This window comes from Megalobrama amblycephala, linkage group LG11 (assembly GCF_018812025.1).
Source record: "Megalobrama amblycephala isolate DHTTF-2021 linkage group LG11, ASM1881202v1, whole genome shotgun sequence".
Taxonomy (NCBI): domain Eukaryota; kingdom Metazoa; phylum Chordata; class Actinopteri; order Cypriniformes; family Xenocyprididae; genus Megalobrama; species Megalobrama amblycephala.
The window spans coordinates 24,836,078-24,855,466 of NC_063054.1; the positions used below are offsets into that span (position 1 = coordinate 24,836,078).

At 36.7% G+C, this 19,389-nt stretch overlaps 1 protein-coding gene across 3 annotated transcripts; it reads right to left on the bottom strand.

Moving 5' to 3' along the window:
* Positions 1-11,725: 11,725 nt before the first annotated feature.
* rae1 (ribonucleic acid export 1) lies at positions 11,726-18,491 on the bottom strand. 3 transcript variants are annotated; one of them, XM_048206916.1, is made up of 11 exons: positions 18,354-18,491; positions 17,911-18,042; positions 17,718-17,822; positions 17,529-17,621; positions 16,753-16,839; positions 16,505-16,591; positions 14,753-14,824; positions 14,403-14,510; positions 12,860-12,966; positions 12,674-12,749; positions 11,726-12,016 (listed from the first exon to the last, which is right to left on the bottom strand). In XM_048206916.1, the coding sequence occupies exons 2-11, from the start codon at positions 17,998-18,000 to the stop codon at positions 11,762-11,764; spliced, it is 1,080 nt and encodes a 359-aa protein (XP_048062873.1). In that variant the 5' UTR covers positions 18,001-18,042; positions 18,354-18,491; the 3' UTR covers positions 11,726-11,761. The 3 variants fall into 3 exon arrangements, with proteins under 3 accessions (XP_048062873.1, XP_048062875.1, XP_048062874.1); XM_048206918.1 differs by having other exon boundaries at positions 17,911-18,016; positions 18,354-18,452; XM_048206917.1 differs by having other exon boundaries at positions 18,215-18,356.
* Between the last annotated feature and the right edge of the window lie 898 nt (positions 18,492-19,389).

Consider the following 19,389-nt stretch of genomic DNA (forward strand, 5'->3'; position numbering starts at 1 on the left):
TGACAAAGTTTCAAGTCTCTAGGCCTTACGGTTTGGGCTGCACGATGCGTTTTACGGCAGAAGAAAAAGAATAATAATAATAATAATAATAATAATAATTAAAGCTGCAAGCAGCATTTACCGGGGTTCAAGCATTTAAGGCCTTTAAGCACATAATAAGTTATTATATTTTATTTAGCAAGCATGTAAACATTTAGATCATAGACGGAAAAGACCATTTACAGCCAATACAGGCAATTCAGTAAGGAAAAACATGGTTTTTAAAGGTTTTTTGACAGTTATAGCGCCATCTGTTGCCCGATCTCCACCACTTTTTTTGGGTGTCCTCAGAGTGTGCCCATACATATGTGTGCCAAATTTGGTGAAAATATCTCATTTCGTTTTGAAGTTATAGACACTTATATATAAGAGAGCATAAAAAATGACCCATGAAAGACTTTGATTGGATTTTTTTGCCACTTCCCATCAAAATTTTGACATTTGGGCTTTAACATATAGTAAACCAACTTAGGTTCCGTGTTTCCTACGCTGGTTTCGTCTCGATCGGACTAACGGTTTCGAAGATATTCGCAAAAGTTTTTTAAGCGCTAAATCACAACGTAGCACAAACCATAGGCCGAAACCTACCATATTTGGTATCGTTAGACTCGGCAAGGATTCAGGAGTCTAAAGAAGTGACTCCCGTGAAAATAAGTCTGACACATCCAAAGTTATATATATTTTCATCTAAAACCATTAAAACCATATGTTTTTTAAAGTTTTTTCACAATTATAGCGCCACCTATTGTCCGATTTACACGAAAATTGGCATGCTTCTTTAGAGTCATATACTTCATGTGCTCACCTATTTTGGTGAAGATCTGACTTTTTGTTTAGGTTTTATAGGCTTTTGGGTATATTTAGCCACGCCCATTTTCTAAATGACCCAGTTATAGCGACCCAAAGGGCAAAGTTCAACTTTTTTTTGATAATTATTGATCTAGAGAGTCCATAGAATTGTCCTACACTGGTTTCGTTCCGATCGGGCGAAAAACCTAGGACTAGTTCGCAAAAGTAGGTTTTTCACATATTTGCGAATAATTAATGAACGATTTGATTGACAGCATTGGTTCTTGAGGCAAAGTTGTTCAGCATGAGGAGATCTATCAAATGATATGCATATTGTGTGGTTTTATGAAACACCACGTGATTGCTGAGGCGTAAAACTCGTTAGCGCCAACTTGTGGCCGATTTCTTTCAAAATTCTTACAGACCTTTAGGACCATGAGTCGAACATGCCCATCGAGTTTCGTTCCGATCGACCTCCGTTAACCTTGTCTAATAGGTGCTCAAACTTCATTGGCCGATGGCGGCCATGTTTTTTGAGATACGCCAATGTCCTCATAGACTATCATGCCCCCTTGGACCAAGACACTGCATGCCAAATTTCAAGTCAATCGGACTAACGGTTGCATAGTTACAACTGTTTTTATGTTTTTTTCAAGTTATAGCGCCACCTAGTGTCCAATCGACGCGATTTTTTTATCGTGACCAAAGATTGAGACCTTACACATGTCTTCCAAGTTTGGTGCAAATATGTCATTTCCTTCTGGAGTTATAGCCATTTTAGTAAAAGTGGCTCCGTCCCATTAGCATAGTTTTGGGGCCCCTTAGCGACCGTGAATCAAAATTTCAAATTTCTCTCGATAATTATTGATATTCAGACTCCAGAGAATATTTCTGCACTGGTTTGGTTCAGATCGGGCAAAAAACCTAGGACTAGTTCGCAAAAGTAGGTTTTTGACAAAATTCAAAATGGCGGAAAAATTTTCATACCTCGCAGATGAAATCGGAGATATACGTTTTGTTCGTCAAAGGTCTCAGCTTTCCAATGATATAAGACACTTGAGTCTGTGACACACGGTTTAGGAGTTATGAGCCATTTTGCGCATTTGATCGCTGTAGCGCCACCTATTGGCCGATTTGGGTCATACTTTGTCAACCTCTCCTCGATTTTTGTACTATCATTTGACAAAGTTTCAAGTCTCTAGGCCTTACGGTTTGGGCTGCACGATGCGTTTTACGGCAGAAGAAAAAGAATAATAATAATAATAATAAATAGGGTTTCAGCACTGTGCTTGAACCCCTAATTAAAGCAGCAGCATTTACCGGGGTTCAAGCATTTAAGGCCTTTAAGCACATAATAAGTTATTATATTTTATTTAGCAAGCATGTAAACATTTAGATCATAGACGGAAAAGACCATTTACAGCCAATACAGGCAATTCAGTAAGGAAAAACATGGTTTTTAAAGGTTTTTTGACAGTTATAGCGCCATCTGTTGCCCGATCTCCACCACTTTTTTTGGGTGTCCTCAGAGTGTGCCCATACATATGTGTGCCAAATTTGGTGAAAATATCTCATTTCGTTTTGAAGTTATAGACACTTATATATAAGAGAGCATAAAAAATGACCCATGAAAGACTTTGATTGGATTTTTTTGCCACTTCCCATCAAAATTTTGACATTTGGGCTTTAACATATAGTAAACCAACTTAGGTTTCGTGTTTCCTACGCTGGTTTCGTCTCGATCGGACTAACGGTTTCGAAGATATTCGCAAAAGTTTTTTAAGCGCTAAATCACAACGTAGCACAAACCATAAGGCGAAACCTGCCATATTTGGTATCGTTAGACTCGGCAAGGATTCAGGAGTCTAAAGAAGTGACTCCCGTGAAAATAAGTCAGACACATCCAAAGTTATATATATTTTCATCTAAAACCATTAAAACCATATGTTTTTTAAAGTTTTTTCACAATTATAGCGCCACCTATTGTCCGATTTACACGAAAATTGGCATGCCTCTTTAGAGTCATATACTTCATGTGCTCACCTATTTTGGTGAAGATCTGACTTTTTGTTTAGGTTTTATAGGCTTTTGGGTATATTTAGCCACGCCCATTTTCTAAATGACCCAGTTATAGCGATCCAAAGGGCAAAGTTCAACTTTTTTTTGATAATTATTGATCTAGAGAGTCCATAGAATTGTCCTACACTGGTTTCGTTCCGATCGGGCAAAAAACCTAGGACTAGTTCGCAAAAGTAGGTTTTTCACATATTTGCGAATAATTAATGAACGATTTGATTGACAGCATTGGTTCTTGAGGCAAAGTTGTTCAGCATGAGGAGATCTATCAAATGATATGCATATTGTGTGGTTTTATGAAACACCACGTGATTGCTGAGGCGTAAAACTCGTTAGCGCCAACTTGTGGCCGATTTCTTTCAAAATTCTTACAGACCTTTAGGACCATGAGTCGAACATGCCCATCGAGTTTCGTTCCGATCGACCTCCGTTAACCTTGTCTAATAGGTGCTCAAACTTCATTGGCCGATGGCGGCCATGTTTTTTGAGATACGCCAATGTCCTCATAGAATATCATGCCCCCTTGGACCAAGACACTGCATGCCAAATTTCAAGTCAATCGGACTAACGGTTGCATAGTTACAACTGTTTTTATGTTTTTTTCAAGTTATAGCGCCACCTAGTGTCCAATCGACGCGATTTTTTTTATCGTGACCAAAGATTGAGCCCCTACACATGTCTTCCAAGTTTGGTGCAAATATGTCATTTCCTTCTGGAGTTATAGCCATTTTAGTAAAAGTGGCTCCGCCCATTAGCATAGAAGTTTTTGGTGCCCCTTAGCGACCGTGAATCAAAATTTCAAAATTCTCTCGATAATTATTGATATTCAGACTCCAGAGAACATTTCTGCACTGGTTTGGTTCCGATCGGACGAAAAACCTAGGACTAGTTCGCAAAAGTAGGTTTTTGACAAAATTCAAAATGGCGGAAAAATTTTCATACCTCGCAGAATGAAATCGGAGATATACGTTTTGTTCGGCAAGGTCTCAGCTTTCCAATGATATAAGACACTTGAGTCTGTGACACACGGTTTAGGAGTTATGAGCCATTTTGCGCATTTGATCGCTGTAGCGCCACCTATTGGCCGATTTGGGTCATACTTTGTCAACCTCTCCTCGATTTTTGTACTATCATTTGACAAAGTTTCAAGTCTCTAGGCCTTACGGTTTGGGCTGCACGATGCGTTTTACGGCAGAAGAAAAAGAATAATAATAATAATAAAATAGGGTTTCAGCACTTCGTGCTTGAACCCCTAAGCAGCATTTACCGGGGTTCAAGCATTTAAGGCCTTTAAGCACATAATAAGTTATTATATTTTATTTAGCAAGCATGTAAACATTTAGATCATAGACGGAAAAGACCATTTACAGCCAATACAGGCAATTCAGTAAGGAAAAACATGGTTTTTAAAGGTTTTTTGACAGTTATAGCGCCATCTGTTGCCCGATCTCCACCACTTTTTTTGGGTGTCCTCAGAGTGTGCCCATACATATGTGTGCCAAATTTGGTGAAAATATCTCATTTCGTTTTGAAGTTATAGACACTTATATATAAGAGAGCATAAAAAATGACCCATGAAAGACTTTGATTGGATTTTTTTGCCACTTCCTATCAAAATTTTGACATTTGGGCTTTAACATTAGTAAACCAACTTAGGTTTCGTGTTTCCTACGCTGGTTTCGTCGCGATCGGACTAACGGTTTCGAAGATATTCGCAAAAGTTTTTTAAGCGCTAAATCACAACGTAGCACAAACCATAGGGCGAAACCTACCATATTTGGTATCGTTAGGACTCGGCAAGGATTCAGGAGTCTAAAGAAGTGACTCCCGTGAAAATAAGTCAGACACATCCAAAGTTATATATATTTTCATCTAAAACCATTAAAACCATATGTTTTTTAAAGTTTTTTCACAATTATAGCGCCACCTATTGTCCGATTTACACGAAAATTGGCATGCTTCTTTAGAGTCATATACTTGCATGTGCTCACCTATTTTGGTGAAGATCTGACTTTTTGTTTAGGTTTTATAGGCTTTTGGGTATATTTAGCCACGCCCATTTTCTAAATGACCCAGTTATAGCGACCCAAAGGGCAAAGTTCAACTTTTTTTTGATAATTATTGATCTAGAGAGTCCATAGAATTGTCCTACACTGGTTTCGTTCCGATCGGGCGAAAAAACCTAGGACTAGTTCGCAAAAGTAGGTTTTTCACATATTTGCGAATAATTAATGAACGATTTGATTGACAGCATTGGTTCTTGAGGCAAAGTTGTTCAGCATGAGGAGATCTATCAAATGATATGCATATTGTGTGGTTTTATGAAACACCACGTGATTGCCGAGGCGTAAAACTCGTTAGCGCCAACTTGTGGCCGATTTCTTTCAAAATTCTTACAGACCTTTAGGACCATGAGTCGAACATGCCCATCGAGTTTCGTTCCGATCGACCTCCGTTAACCTTGTCTAATAGGTGCTCAAACTTCATTGGCCGATGGCGGCCATGTTTTTTGAGATACGCCAATGTCCTCATAGAATATCATGCCCCCTTGGACCAAGACACTGCATGCCAAATTTCAAGTCAATCGGACTAACGGTTGCATAGTTACAACTGTTTTTATGTTTTTTTCAAGTTATAGCGCCACCTAGTGTCCAATCGACGCGATTTTTTTATCGTGACCAAAGATTGAGCCCCTACACATGTCTTCCGAGTTTGGTGCAAATATCTCATTTCGTTCTCGAGTTATAGCCATTTTAGTAAAAGTGGCTCCGCCCACATTGCATGTTTTGGCGCCCCTTAGCGACTGTGAGTCAAAATTTCAAAATTCTCTCGATAATTATTGATCTTTAGACTCCAGAGAACATTTCTGCACTGGTTTGGTTCCGATCGGACGAAAAACCTAGGACTAGTTCGCAAAAGTAGGTTTTTGACAAAATTCAAAATGGCGGAAAAATTTTCATACCGGAAATGAAATCGGAGATATACGTTTTGTTCGTCAAGGTCTCAGCTTTCCAATGATATAAGACACTTGAGTCTGTGACACACGGTTTAGGAGTTATGAGCCATTTTGCGCATTTGATCGCTGTAGCGCCACCTATTGGCCGATTTGGGTCATACTTTGTCAACCTCTCCTCGATTTTTGTACTATCATTTGACAAAGTTTCAAGTCTCTAGGCCTTACGGTTTGGGCTGCACGATGCGTTTTACGGCAGAAGAAAAAGAATAATAATAATAATAATAATAATAATAATAAAAATCCTAACAATTACAATAGGGTTTCAGCACTTCGTGCTTGAACCCCTAATTAAAGCTGCAAGCAGCATTTACCGGGGTTCAAGCATTTAAGGCCTTTAAGCACATAAAAGTTATTATATTTTATTTAGCAAGCATGTAAACATTTAGATCATAGACGGAAAAGACCATTTACAGCCAATACAGGCAATTCAGTAAGGAAAAACATGGTTTTTAAAGGTTTTTTGACAGTTATAGCGCCATCTGTTGCCCGATCTCCACCACTTTTTTTGGGTGTCCTCAGAGTGTGCCCATACATATGTGTGCCAAATTTGGTGAAAATATCTCATTTCGTTTTGAAGTTATAGACACTTATATATAAGAGAGCATAAAAAATGACCCATGAAAGACTTTGATTGGATTTTTTTGGCACTTCCTATCAAAATTTTGACATTTGGGCTAAAACATATAGTAAACCAACTTAGGTTTCGTGTTTCCTATGCTGGTTTCGTCTCGATCGGAGTAACGGTTTCGAAGATATTCGCAAAAGTTTTTTTAGCGCTAAATCACAACGTAGCACAAACCATAAGGCGAAACCTAACATATTTGGTATCGTTGGACTCGGCAAGGATTCAGGAGTCTAAAGACGTGACTCCCGTGAAAATAAGTCAGACACATCCAAAGTTATATATATTTTCATCTAAAACCATTAAAAACGTATGTTTTTTAAAGTTTTTTCACAATTATAGCGCCACCTATTGTCCGATTTACACAAAAATTGGTATGCTTCTTTAGACTCATAGGTTAAATGTGCTCTCCTATTTTGGTGAAGATCTGACTTTTTGTTTAGGTTTTATAGGCTTTTGGGTATATTTAGCCACGCCCATTTTCTAAATGACCCAGTTATAGCGACCCAAAGGGCAAAGTTCAACTTTTTTTTGATAATTATTGATCTAGAGAGTCCATAGAATTGTCCTACACTGGTTTCGTTCCGATCGGGCAAAAAACCTAGGACTAGTTCGCAAAAGTAGGGTTTTCACATATTTGCGAATAATTAATGAACGATTTGATTGACAGCATTAGTTCTTGAGGCAAAGATGTTCAGCATGAGGAGATCTATCAAATGATATGCATATTGTGTGGTTTTGTGAAACACCAAGTGATTACCGAGGTGTAAAACTCGTTAGCGCCAACTTGTGGCCGATTTCTTTCAAAATTCTTATAGACCTTTAGGACCATGAGTCGAATATGCCCATCGAGTTTCGTTCCGATCAACCTCCGTTAACCTTGTCTAATAGGTGCTCAAAATTCATTGGCCGATGGCGGCCATGTTTTTTGAGATACGGCAATGTCCTCATAGATTGTCATGCCCCCTTGGACCAAGACACTGCATGCCAAATTTCAAGTCAATCGGACTAACGGTTGCATAGTTACAACCGTTTTTATGTTTTTTTCAAGTTATAGCGCCACCTAGTGTCCAATCGACGCGATTTTTTTATCGTGACCAAAGATTGAGCCCCTACAAATGTCTTCCGAGTTTGGTGCAAATATCTCATTTGGTTCTCGAGTTATAGCCATTTTAGTAAAAGTGGCTCCGCCCACATTGCATGTTTTGGCGCCCCTTAGCGACTGTGAATCAAAATTTCAAAATTATCTCGTTAATTATTGATCTTTAGACTCCATAGAACATTTCTGCACTGGTTTGGTTCCGATCGGATGAAAAACCTAGGACTAGTTCGCAAAAGTAGGTTTTTGACAAAATTCAAAATGGCGGAAAAATTCATATACCGGAAATGAAATCGGAGATACACGTTTTGTTCGTCAAGGTCTCAGCTTTCCAATGATATAAGACACTTGAGTCTGTGACACACGGTTTAGGAGTTATGAGCCATTTTGCGCATTTGATCGCTGTAGCGCCACCTATTGGCCGATTTGGGTCATACTTTGTCAACCTCTCCTCGATTTTTGTACTATCATTTGACAAAGTTTCAAGTCTCTAGGCCTTACAGTTTGGGCTGCACGATGCGTTTTACGGCAGAAGAAAAAGAATAATAATAATAATAATAAAAATCACGACAATTACAATAGGGTTTCAGCACTACGTGCTTGAACCCCTAATTAAAGCTGCAAGCAGCATTTACCGGGGTTCAAGCATTTAAGGCCTTTAAGCACATAATAAGTTATTATATTTTATTTAGCAAGCATGTAAACATATAGATCATAGACGGAAAAGACCATTTACAGCCAATACAGGCAATTCAGTAAGGAAAAACATGTTTTTTAAAGGTTTTTTGACAGTTATAGCGCCATCTGTTGCCCGATGTCCAACACTTTTTTTGGGTGTCCTCAGAGTGTGCCCATACATATGTGTGCGAAATTTGGTGAAAATATCTCATTTCGTTGTGAAGTTATAGACACTTATATATAAGAGAGCATAAAAAATGACCCATGAAAGACTTTGATTGGATTTTTTTGCCACTTCCCATCAAAATTTTGACATTTGGGCTATAATATATAGTAAACCAACTTAGGTTCCGTGTTTTCTACGCTCGTTTCGTCTCGATAGGACTAACGGTTTCGAAGATATTCGCAAAAGTTTTTTAAGCGCTAAATCACAACGTAGCACAAACCATAAGGCGAAACCTAACATGTTTGATATCGTTGGACTCGGCAAGGATTCAGGAGTAAAAAGACGTGACTCCCATGAAAATAAGTCAGACACATCCAAAGTTATATATATTTTCATCTAAAACCATTAGAAACATATGTTTTTTAAAGTTTTTTCACAATTACAGCGCCACCTATTGTCCGATTTACACGAAAATTGGCATGCTTCTTTAGAGTCATATACTTCATGTGCTCACCTATTTTCGTGAAGTTCTGAGCTTTTGTTTAGGTTTTATAGGCTTTTGGGTATATTTAGCCACGCCCATTTTCTAAATGACCCAGTTATAGCGATCCAAAGGGCAAAGTTCAACTTTTTTATGATAATTATTGATCTAGAGAGTCCATAGAATTGTCCTACACTGGTTTCGTTCCGATCGGCCAAAAAACCTAGGACTAGTTCGCAAAAGTAGGTTTTTCACATATTTGCGAATAATTAATGAACAATTTGATTGACAGCATTGGTTTTAGAGGCAAAGTTGTTCAGCATGAGGAGATCTATCAACTGATATGCATATTATGTGGTTTTATGAAACACCACGTGATTACCGAGGCGTAAAACTCGTTAGCGCCAACTTGTGGCCGATTTCTTTCAAAATTCTTACAGACCTCTAGGACCATGAGTCAAACATGTCCATCGAGTTTCGTTCCGATCGGCCTCCGTTAACCTGGTCTAATAGGTGCTCAAACTTCATTGGCCAAAGGCGGCCATGTTTTTTGAGATACGCCAATGTCCTCATAGAATGTCATGCCCCCTTGGACCAAGACACTGCATGCCAAATTTCAAGTCAATCGGACTAACGGTTGCATAGTTACAACCGTTTTTATGTTTTTTTCAAGTTATAGCGCCACCTAGTGTCCAATCGACGCGATTTTTTTATCGTGACCAAAGATTGAGCCCCTACACATGTCTTCCGAGTTTGGTGCAAATATCTCATTTGGTTCTCGAGTTATAGCCATTTTAGTAAAAGTGGCTCCGCCCACATTGCATGTTTTGGCGCCCCTTAGCGTCTGTGAATCAAAATTTCAAAATTCTCTCGATAATTATTGATCTATAGACTCCATAGAACATTTCTGCACTGGTTTGGTTCCGATCGGATGAAAAACCTAGGACTAGTTCGCAAAAGTAGGTTTTTGACAAAATTCAAAATGGCGGAAAAATTTTCATACCGGAAATGAAATCGGAGATATACGTTTTGTTCATCAAGGTCTCAGCTTTCCAATGATATAAGACACTTGAGCCTGTGACACACGGTTTAGGAGTTATGAGCCATTTCGCGCATTTGATTGCTGTAGCGCCACCTATTGGCCGATTTGGGTCATACTTTGTCAACCTCTCCTCGATTTTTGTACTATCATTTGACAAAGTTTCAAGTCTCTAGGCCTTACGGTTTGGGCTGCACGATGCGTTTTACGGCAGAAGAAAAAGAATAATAATAAAAATCCTAACAATTACAATAGGGTTTCAGCACTTCGTGCTTGAACCCCTAAAAATCCTAACAATTACAATAGGGTTTCAGCACTTCGTGCTTGAACCCCTAATAATAATAAAAATCCTAACAATTACAATAGGGTTTCAGCACTTCGTGCTTGAACCCCTAATAATAATAATCCTAACAATTACAATAGGGTTTCAGCACTACGTGCTTGAACCCCTAATAATAATAAAAATCCTAACAATTACAATAGGGTTTCAGCACTTCGTGCTTGAACCCCTAATAATAATAATCCTAACAATTACAATAGGGTTTCAGCACTACGTGCTTGAACCCCTAAAAACTAACAATAACAATAGGTGCCTAAGCACCTTCGGTGCTTGGCCCCTAATAAAGATGAAAACATGAGAACTTGAGTAAGTTCTAAATACCAAAGATAATACCAAATCATAAAAGCAACATTCTAAGGGCCTGTTCACACCAAGGACAGAACTATAATGATAACTATAAAAAGTTATTAATCATTTTAAAATCTGTGAGTATTGGATGACCAAACCACAACTATAATGATAACGACACAGAGGAACAAAATCGCTGGAGTCACTTTCAGAACAAGTTTTTTCCAGCTGATGAACGATAAACATTGACATCCAAACAGAACCCACCTAACTTTAAAGACATGAGGATTTAAAGCAGCAGGGGTGTTCATGGTTAATAACTTACTGTCACATATACCCTGAAATCTCAGTTGATTAACCCAAATCTTGCTTACTCGGGGTATTCTGATTCCAAAAAAGTTCAGTCAACAGAGTATGTTCACAGTGAACACAGTGAACCGAATCCAGGAGTCACCATGAAAACCGACACTGTTACAAATCAGACATTCTTCAAACTGACTTCCATAATATGGGGGGGGGGGGGGGGTTACCCATAACCGTTTGGTTATTCTTCAAAAATTTCTTCTTGTGAGTTCAGCAGAAGAAAGAAATTCATACAGGTTTGGAACAACTTGTAGATGAGTAAATGATGACAGAACTTTCATTGTTGGGTGAACTACACAGAGCCCCTAAAGGACCTTTTGCAAAAATAAAAATATATACAGAATTCTGCATGCTCACGAGTTACAATTTCTGGTTTATGTATACTATAACCTAGCTATTTCCTTTGTGTGTCACTGCCACCTTACTATGAAGAAAATGAGAGTATGGATGCACATGAATTAATAAAGCTGTATTTGCTCAAAATATGGCTTTGTTATGGCAATATAGGCTCTTTCTAATATCACGGCCTTATGTCCGTTTTAACGCATCCTGCTGTGAAATGGGCTGATGCCGCAATATGGCTGTGTGCATTGGGTGCTCAAATTTTGTAGTTCGTTAGAGCAGTTTGTCTAGTACCCTACGAGAATAAATCCAGCGACTTGTCTTTTTTTTTTTTTTTTTTTGAAGTGTGAGCCTTTCTTATATCTTTGCAAAGTTATCATTAAGGGCTCCATATAACTATCCTTTTAATGGTGATTTGCGTTCTTATTGCATATCGCCACCTACTGGTAATATACAAATGTTAAACAGACACTGATAATGTACCTTAGACCAGTCATAGCTGGAGGCATAGGCAAATATGTTCCCATTGTTATTGAAGCAACAGGCTGTTATTGGTTGATCTAATTGTTCAGAGGTCTTCAGCTTAGTGCGAGCATCTTTATCCCAGAAACTGAAGCGCCCATCAGAGCCTACTGTCGCCAGAGTGCCATGGACAGGGTGAAAGGAGATAGCATTTACCTAAAACAGAGAAACAAACAACAAGACTGTTTCAGTTTGCTGAACAACAGGCAAATTAGGGTAAGTTTGTTCCTTCATTTGTACAGTAGTATTATTTACTGAATATTGTCTGATATTGCAACATTGGCCAGCCTTAGAATAGGCCAGTGGTTCTCAAAGTGTGGTGGGCACACAGGTACTACGGGGGGCAGAAGAAAAAAATAATGTTTTGCAACAGTGTTCAATTGCATGAATAGCGGTTGGCACTCTGCCTTTATAAAGCACCAATTACACTGAATCGTTCTTCATTTTCTTGACTTATCACTGTCTGAACAAGCCCAACATAGAAGTTGCTCACCACAGAAAAGCACCGCTTCAGCGGCTCCGGTGAGAAGACGTAGCTTACAAGAAGCTGAGCTTGTGAGGCACGGTCAAAAACTGTTATATATATTGGCACTGTTATATATTGTTCATCCAAAAGCATCACTGAAATATTTACTTTTTTTGTTTAATTCAATTAAAAATTTCTGATCTATTATTTTCTCTTACTGTTATATTTTTCAATGATTTAATGACATTACAAAGTGAAACTAATGCAGGTGATAGACTGGACTAGACTAAATACTCAAGCAAAATCTGCATTGCATTTAAAAAGTATACAAAAACTAGCATACTCACAGCATAAATATCTTGGGGTGTGGCAGTATTGGTTCCGTTTGACCTGTGGCACTTAAAGGTGAAATTGTCCTTGGCTCTGGGTTAAAAGATATATATATTAGTTATATTAGATAAAAATATAGCATACATAGTCAGTGTTACTGAATTATCTGTTCAATTTACAAACCAGATCAGATACAGACTCACGGGTTAGGTGGGTTTATGTAGTGAATGGCAACTCGGCCCTCAATGCTGCCCAGTGCAAAACCAGTAGGTTTACTCTGCTTGTCCTTAAAGATAGCCACACAGCGGTGCTGTTAAACAAAACACAAGTTTAATACACTGTTTGCAAAAGTATCTGCAGAGAAGAAAAAAATATATACATAAAAGGTGAAATGGGCAACAAATCAACACAAAAACATGATAGAGCAGAAGTGCAGGGCAACTACAGAGATGTTGGTGAACTTAAGAGACTGCCCAAAATTGAAAAAATGTTATGACCAAAAAAAAAAAAAAAAGCTTATGCGCTATATTCAAAGTCGCCTGAAACCATACAATTGTATTCCTCACACAAAACTAAAACGACAAGATATTTCACCAAAAATCTTCCAATCCTCTGCAGATCTCAAATTTAATTTATGTCTCCATAAATTCAAACTTGGCAAGTAACAGATGGTTACAAGATATGAGAATCGACGTCTTCTGCGGTTGAAACACTGACTGAGGGATTACATTTGACATGATACAGATTTCTGTAAGTTGTACTGTATCTTTTAACATACCTTGTGGCGTGTATTCATGTTTATTTCATGCTGTAACTAGTAGTAAAGTGGAAAAGATGATCAGTTCATGTGCTTCGCTTGAACTGAGGTACTACAGCGATCTGTCATGCCACATTAAAGAGCATCAAACAGTATTTAATGTTTGAATTTCATAAAATGGACAGACTTTGTTTCATATCAAAAGTAACAAAGCTTATTGTGATTTATTGGATGGAAGGCACACTACAATGTTCTGTTCATTCAACAACTGAAAACAGCACTAAAAGTTAGATTCTTGGGATTTAAGAATCAATATTGTTCATAAAAATGAGAATAGATTAAAAATCGAGAAATCTATTTTTTTTTTACCCAGCACTAGTTACTTCTCAAATGTTGTTAGAAAGCACTAAAATGACACAGACTTTAAAGAAAATATAGATTTCAGGATTTCTTGTGTTGTTTGTTAAATTTCACACACATAGTGAGTTCTTACAGTATATTTGAATTGAATTGCCATAAGCAAACTGACTTTGACCAAAAAAAAAAAAAAAAAAAAAAAAAGGTTTTATGGCATACAACCTAATCACTGTACAGGGTTTTCAGATTTTATTGCAGTATACATTGTAGATTCATATTACATTGCCACAATATACAAAGAATTTTATTATTCTAATTTCTATGTTACAGTAATAAAGTTCAACAAGCAGGGAAGCTTGCACACATAATAGAAGATTTCTTACTACAAAAAAAAAAAAAACAAAAAAAAAAAACAACTTAATTTAGAGGCCAAATGCCAAGTCAAAGCATTTCCAATTCACATTATCAACCTTGTGTGTTTTCAAATCGAATTCAAATGTTTTGTCTTTGCATTTGGCCACTAAATAAAGTATTTTTTTTATAAGAAATCTATTATGTGTCCGAGCTCCTTTCTTTGTTGAACTTTAAAATGTTACGCATAAAATTGTGTTTAGAAATGAACTAATACGAACCTGATGCTTCAGAGGAGACTCTATACGTCGAAACTCTGAAGGCTGATTTTCCAACTGGTAAACAATAAGACCACGTTCTGCAGTGGCTACAACAGCCATTGGATATACCTGACAACAAGAGATATGCATAAAAGGCTTTCAAGATTTAATTTCATAAAAAACTAATTTTATATACCATGTACTGCACAACGTTAGTGCTCAGATGTTAAGATAGAAAGAGGTTCAGTTTGCTAGACAAGCACACAAAACACAAAATGAACTCAAGCTATCAATTACTCTGTAAGAGTGAGAGGAACAGAGAACCTTCTAAATTGATACTATAACAAATCATTCAAATCACACTCCTTTACCACATCTGCACAGTAACACCTCTCTGGCATCTGCAGGGACATCATGGGGTTTGGGGAACGTGTATCCCAAAACTGTCAAAAAAAGAGAAGTAGAGAAACAGTTGCTATAATCTACTCTAGACCAGGGCTGCAATATTTGGTCAAATTAATATAATTTTGCAATTATTTTATCAAATACTGCACACTAAACTGTAGGGGCGTGACGAGACGGGTAGCTCACGAGACGAGATGAGACACGAGATTGAGTTAACGAGAACGAGACAAGATTTTTTACACACTATTTTTAAGAAATCCTCAAAGATGATTAGAAAAAATAATCTGCAATGTTTTAACTAATCATCTTGTAATGAATGTCATTTAAGTTCTACTTTCAGAGTATGAATTATCATATGCAAAAAAAAGACAACAATATTCAAGCACTTTAAAACTTTTTGCCGCAAACTCAACTGACTGGCTTCTCTCCTGTATAATTTCATACAAGTCTCTTCAGACCTTACTGTACATGATTTATGAGCTTCTACAACTTTTGACCTCCTAACTGAACTCCTTTCCACAAATTGATCATAGAAATAAAAAGGAGTACAAATAAAAATGGTAAAACTTTACAATAAGGTCTCATTTATAAACAATGTATTAACCAACATCAACAATGAGCAATATCTTTGCTACAGTATTTATTAATCTTAGTTACACATAAAAATAGTCATTCATGGTTAGTTCATGATAGTGCATAACGTAATGTTAACAAATACAACTTTTGATTTTAACAATGTATTAGTAAATGTTGAAATTAACATTAACTAAAATGGTGTAGAAGTATTGTTCTTCCTTAGTTCATTTAAAGTTAACTAATGTTAACTAATGAAACCTTATTGTAAAGTGTTACCATAAAAATAAATAACAGTTTTCTTTTAGTCTTAAGTGCAATCAATAAGTGCAATCATAATTATAGCACTCTCAATATTCAAAGTGCAAAGAGAGACCAAATTTTTCTTTAAGCATGATACAGAGCTGAGAGATGCTTACAACTACACAGCCCAGCCTAAGATAGCTTTCATATTGGAAGATATTTGTATTCATCAGGGAGCCACTTTCAAAATGCGGGGTATTGACATCGCGTTTGAATACGCGCTCACGTTTACTTTCACTTCGCGATCGCACATACTCTGTGAATAGGGAGCGGCGGCGACCATTATCCAATTGAATTAAATGTTTTTTTATTTCTATAAAAAGCAAAACGACAGTGAAGGCATAATGTAAACGTAGCAGTGGCATATTCTTTCCTAATTTCACCCTCACACTATCACGAAACTGCTTTTCGCCTCGACAAGAAATCTCGTCACAATTTAGTCTCACGAGATCTTGTGACACAAGAGCTCGTCACACCCCTACTAAACTGTGATATAATTAACATTTAACAACTACAACTTAAGGTACAGTGGACTAAAAAATATCTGAGCACACTTGCAAGCCCAGTTTGATAAAAAGATTTTTTTATGATCAAGTCAAACCGAATTGAACAAAAAGAACTTTCAATGGACAATGTTCCACTAAAAGATTGCAGTTTAAATACATTGTGGTCCATAAAATATAAAATATGCGATTGTGAAAAAGTGAAAAAATTCTGAAAAATTGTGAAAAAGTGAATCCGGCATGCTTTTTGTGGTTTAATAAGATGCACTAAGCCATGTGAGCATTTAGATTTTACTTCAACAATGCAACCCTAAAGACTTCAAAGATGGGTTCCAGCACCTTTAGTGTTTTGTCCCAGCTGCCACTCATAATACAGGTGTAGTTCGGTGCTTTTATCCAGTGAATTGTCTTGATCGGGCCTTCATGCTGGTCAAAGGAAAAGGTTGTGGAACCTGTTAATCATACTGTAAACCAACATAACTGAAAAACATACACAAAAAGGTATGCTATGGGCTTTGCTAATAATTTACATTAGCCCATTATACAGAAGCATAAAAATATAAAATGAACACAAATTAACTGCTTACTTGCGCTATCTGAATGGTCTGATTGCTGTTCAGATCCCACATCTTGGCAGTTTTGTCACAGGAGGCTGTAAATACTTTACTGCCATCCTGTTAATACAAAGAACAGAACCAGAATCGGGTAAGATGACGCATCATGTCAGTAAAAAAAAGAATATAGAAAATAGGACTCTGGTTTGATTGTGTAGAACTAAATTTCTGACAGGAACTATATTCATGAAAAAAAAAAGTCCAACAATCAATCAATCTCTTATTTAGAATCATTAAGCACCTCTATTCGATTTAGGAAGTCCTAACTGGATTACAACAATTCTATGAATCTTATTAAAAAAAAAATAAAAATAAAATTAAAAATAATAATAATAATTAAAAAAAAAAAAATTAGCAAAAAAGCCATTTCAAATTCTATGCCACCTCTGACCCAACAACAGAAATAAAGTAAACACATAAAACAGCCTAGGATCAGAGGCAGTATTGAGGTCTTTATTCTGTACAAATGTACTGTCTAATCCAAGTCAGTATTGTGGCTTTTAATGTTTAAATGAAATGTCTAATCTGAGCAACCAGCATGAGAAGTTTGTTTGTTGTCAATCAATGCATGTCTTCTTTTTTGAGTTTGTACACAACAATGATTTGTGCACTTGGTAAAATGTGCCCAGTTGGGTGCGATTCCCATTCATTTCCTTAAAAATAGACTTTATGGTGAAGAATTTTGGTTGGTTGAAGTCTGTAAAATGTTAAATTACCCACTAATATTTATAATGTGTGCGTGTTCTTACATCACTCCAGCAGACATCCAGCACCGGGCCTGTGTGCATCTGCTGGGCTTTAGGGACAGTTTGACCATTATCTTGAACCTCCCAGCACCGCACCTGAGGATATTACAGTCAATGTTCTATTATTATTATATAAAAACACTGACAGAAAGAAATGCAAGTGAAAAATTATATTTAGGATAGGAGGCTTACGTCATTGGCCCACGAGCCTCCAACGAGAAAGTTTCCAGGCATCGTAGGAGGACTGAATGCCAAGCAGCTTATGCTGTCATCAGGTGGCGATGTTACTTCAACATCCTGTTATCAACGACACCTCAATTGAATTAACATGCACATATATAATATAAATATAATATTTTTAAATATATTATATTTCTGTATTCACCTTCATTGGATTATGACTATCTGTGGTGGTGCTGCCAAATACACCTGTTCCCCCAGACCCAAAGCCCGTGTTCGTCCCGAATAAACTCATTTCAGTCCGTTAAGAGCTGATCAGACAACAATGAATCAGATCCTATACAAGTAACATACAACATAGTATTAACACGTGACAACAAAGATCAACTACAATACCTACACCAATTCAAGTCAATTTAATGGTAACGTTAACAAACCGCTACTATTTTGAAAGTGTCTAAAATTAATCAACATACTCAGGTTATAAAAAGTTAAACCGTAAATTCTACCTCACGTTTACATGCATACAACCACAAACCGTGCGATAGGTTTTAATAGCATTCAGCAAATACAATTAAATTATAGGCCTGGGCGACATCTACATTAATGGCAACAATGTTTCAAAATATCTTAACCAGCTAAACTCACTAACTGCAGCAGAAATATTTGATTACTCCCATAAAAACCGGTTCCCGCTTTAGAAACGATACACACACACACACACACACACTGGTAAATGCACTTCCGTCGCTCAGTTATTGAGGACGTGTTTTGATGACGTCATCCGTTGGTTTCAAAATCGACATCTTTATTTTTATTCGTTTTTTATACCATTACAAAATTCCAGTCGAGAACAAAGAATATATATATATATATATATATATATATATATATATATATATATATATATATATATATATATATATATATATATATATATATATATATATATATATATATATATATATATATATATTTTGATTAAAAAACTTGAGAAAATGAGATTCAGGCTGTTGATGACATTGAATAAAATTTATTCATTTCAATTAAATTTAGCCTCACACGCAAACTTTAATCCATAATGAAAATATTTAATAAAACCAAAAGGTTAAGTAACAATCAGAAAGAAGTATTTAATAGTTAATAATAAAATTTACAGTATTGTAAAATCCAGAGTATTGTATCTAATAGATGAAGTTCAGAATATACAGAAAGAAAGAACAATACATTTTCAGATAGGAGAGATGAAGCAGAAGAGCAAGGGAGAGCAAAGGGGGAAAAAAAGCCAAAGAGAAAAAGCCCCCCCTAACAACGACTCAGTCCATTTTATACCATAAGAATAGGGAAATTTACATCCCACTCAAACTCACCTTTTGTTCTAATCAGAAAAGGTCGAATGGATTTACCCATTATGTCATAGACTGGTCAGATGTCAAAAATAGATATAGGAGTTGTTTTGACTCCCTTAGGGAATTTTGCAAATCTTACATTATTACATGTCAGCAGAAATAATAACAGACATATTAAGTTCAAATGAACAACTAATTCCGAAAGCAAAACACCATCGCTTCTGCAGTACTTGGCAGGCGTCCAATATCTAACCACAATTGTGTCAACACGACCTGTCACATTGGAACACTTGAAGAACAACTGAATATAACAAGCATACATACTCTTAAAGACA

Coding starts and splice junctions, on each gene's coding strand:
- rae1 (XM_048206916.1), bottom strand. CDS start 18,000: ATGAGTTTATTCGGGACGAACACGGGCTTTGGGTCTGGGGGAACAGGT. Junction 17,622..17,717: donor GAGGCTCGTGGGCCAATGAC/GTAAGCCTCCTA, acceptor TAATATCCTCAG/GTGCGGTGCTGGGAGGTTCA. Junction 12,967..14,402: donor AGTCTCCTCTGAAGCATCAG/GTTCGTATTAGT, acceptor TTTGTTTAACAG/CACCGCTGTGTGGCTATCTT.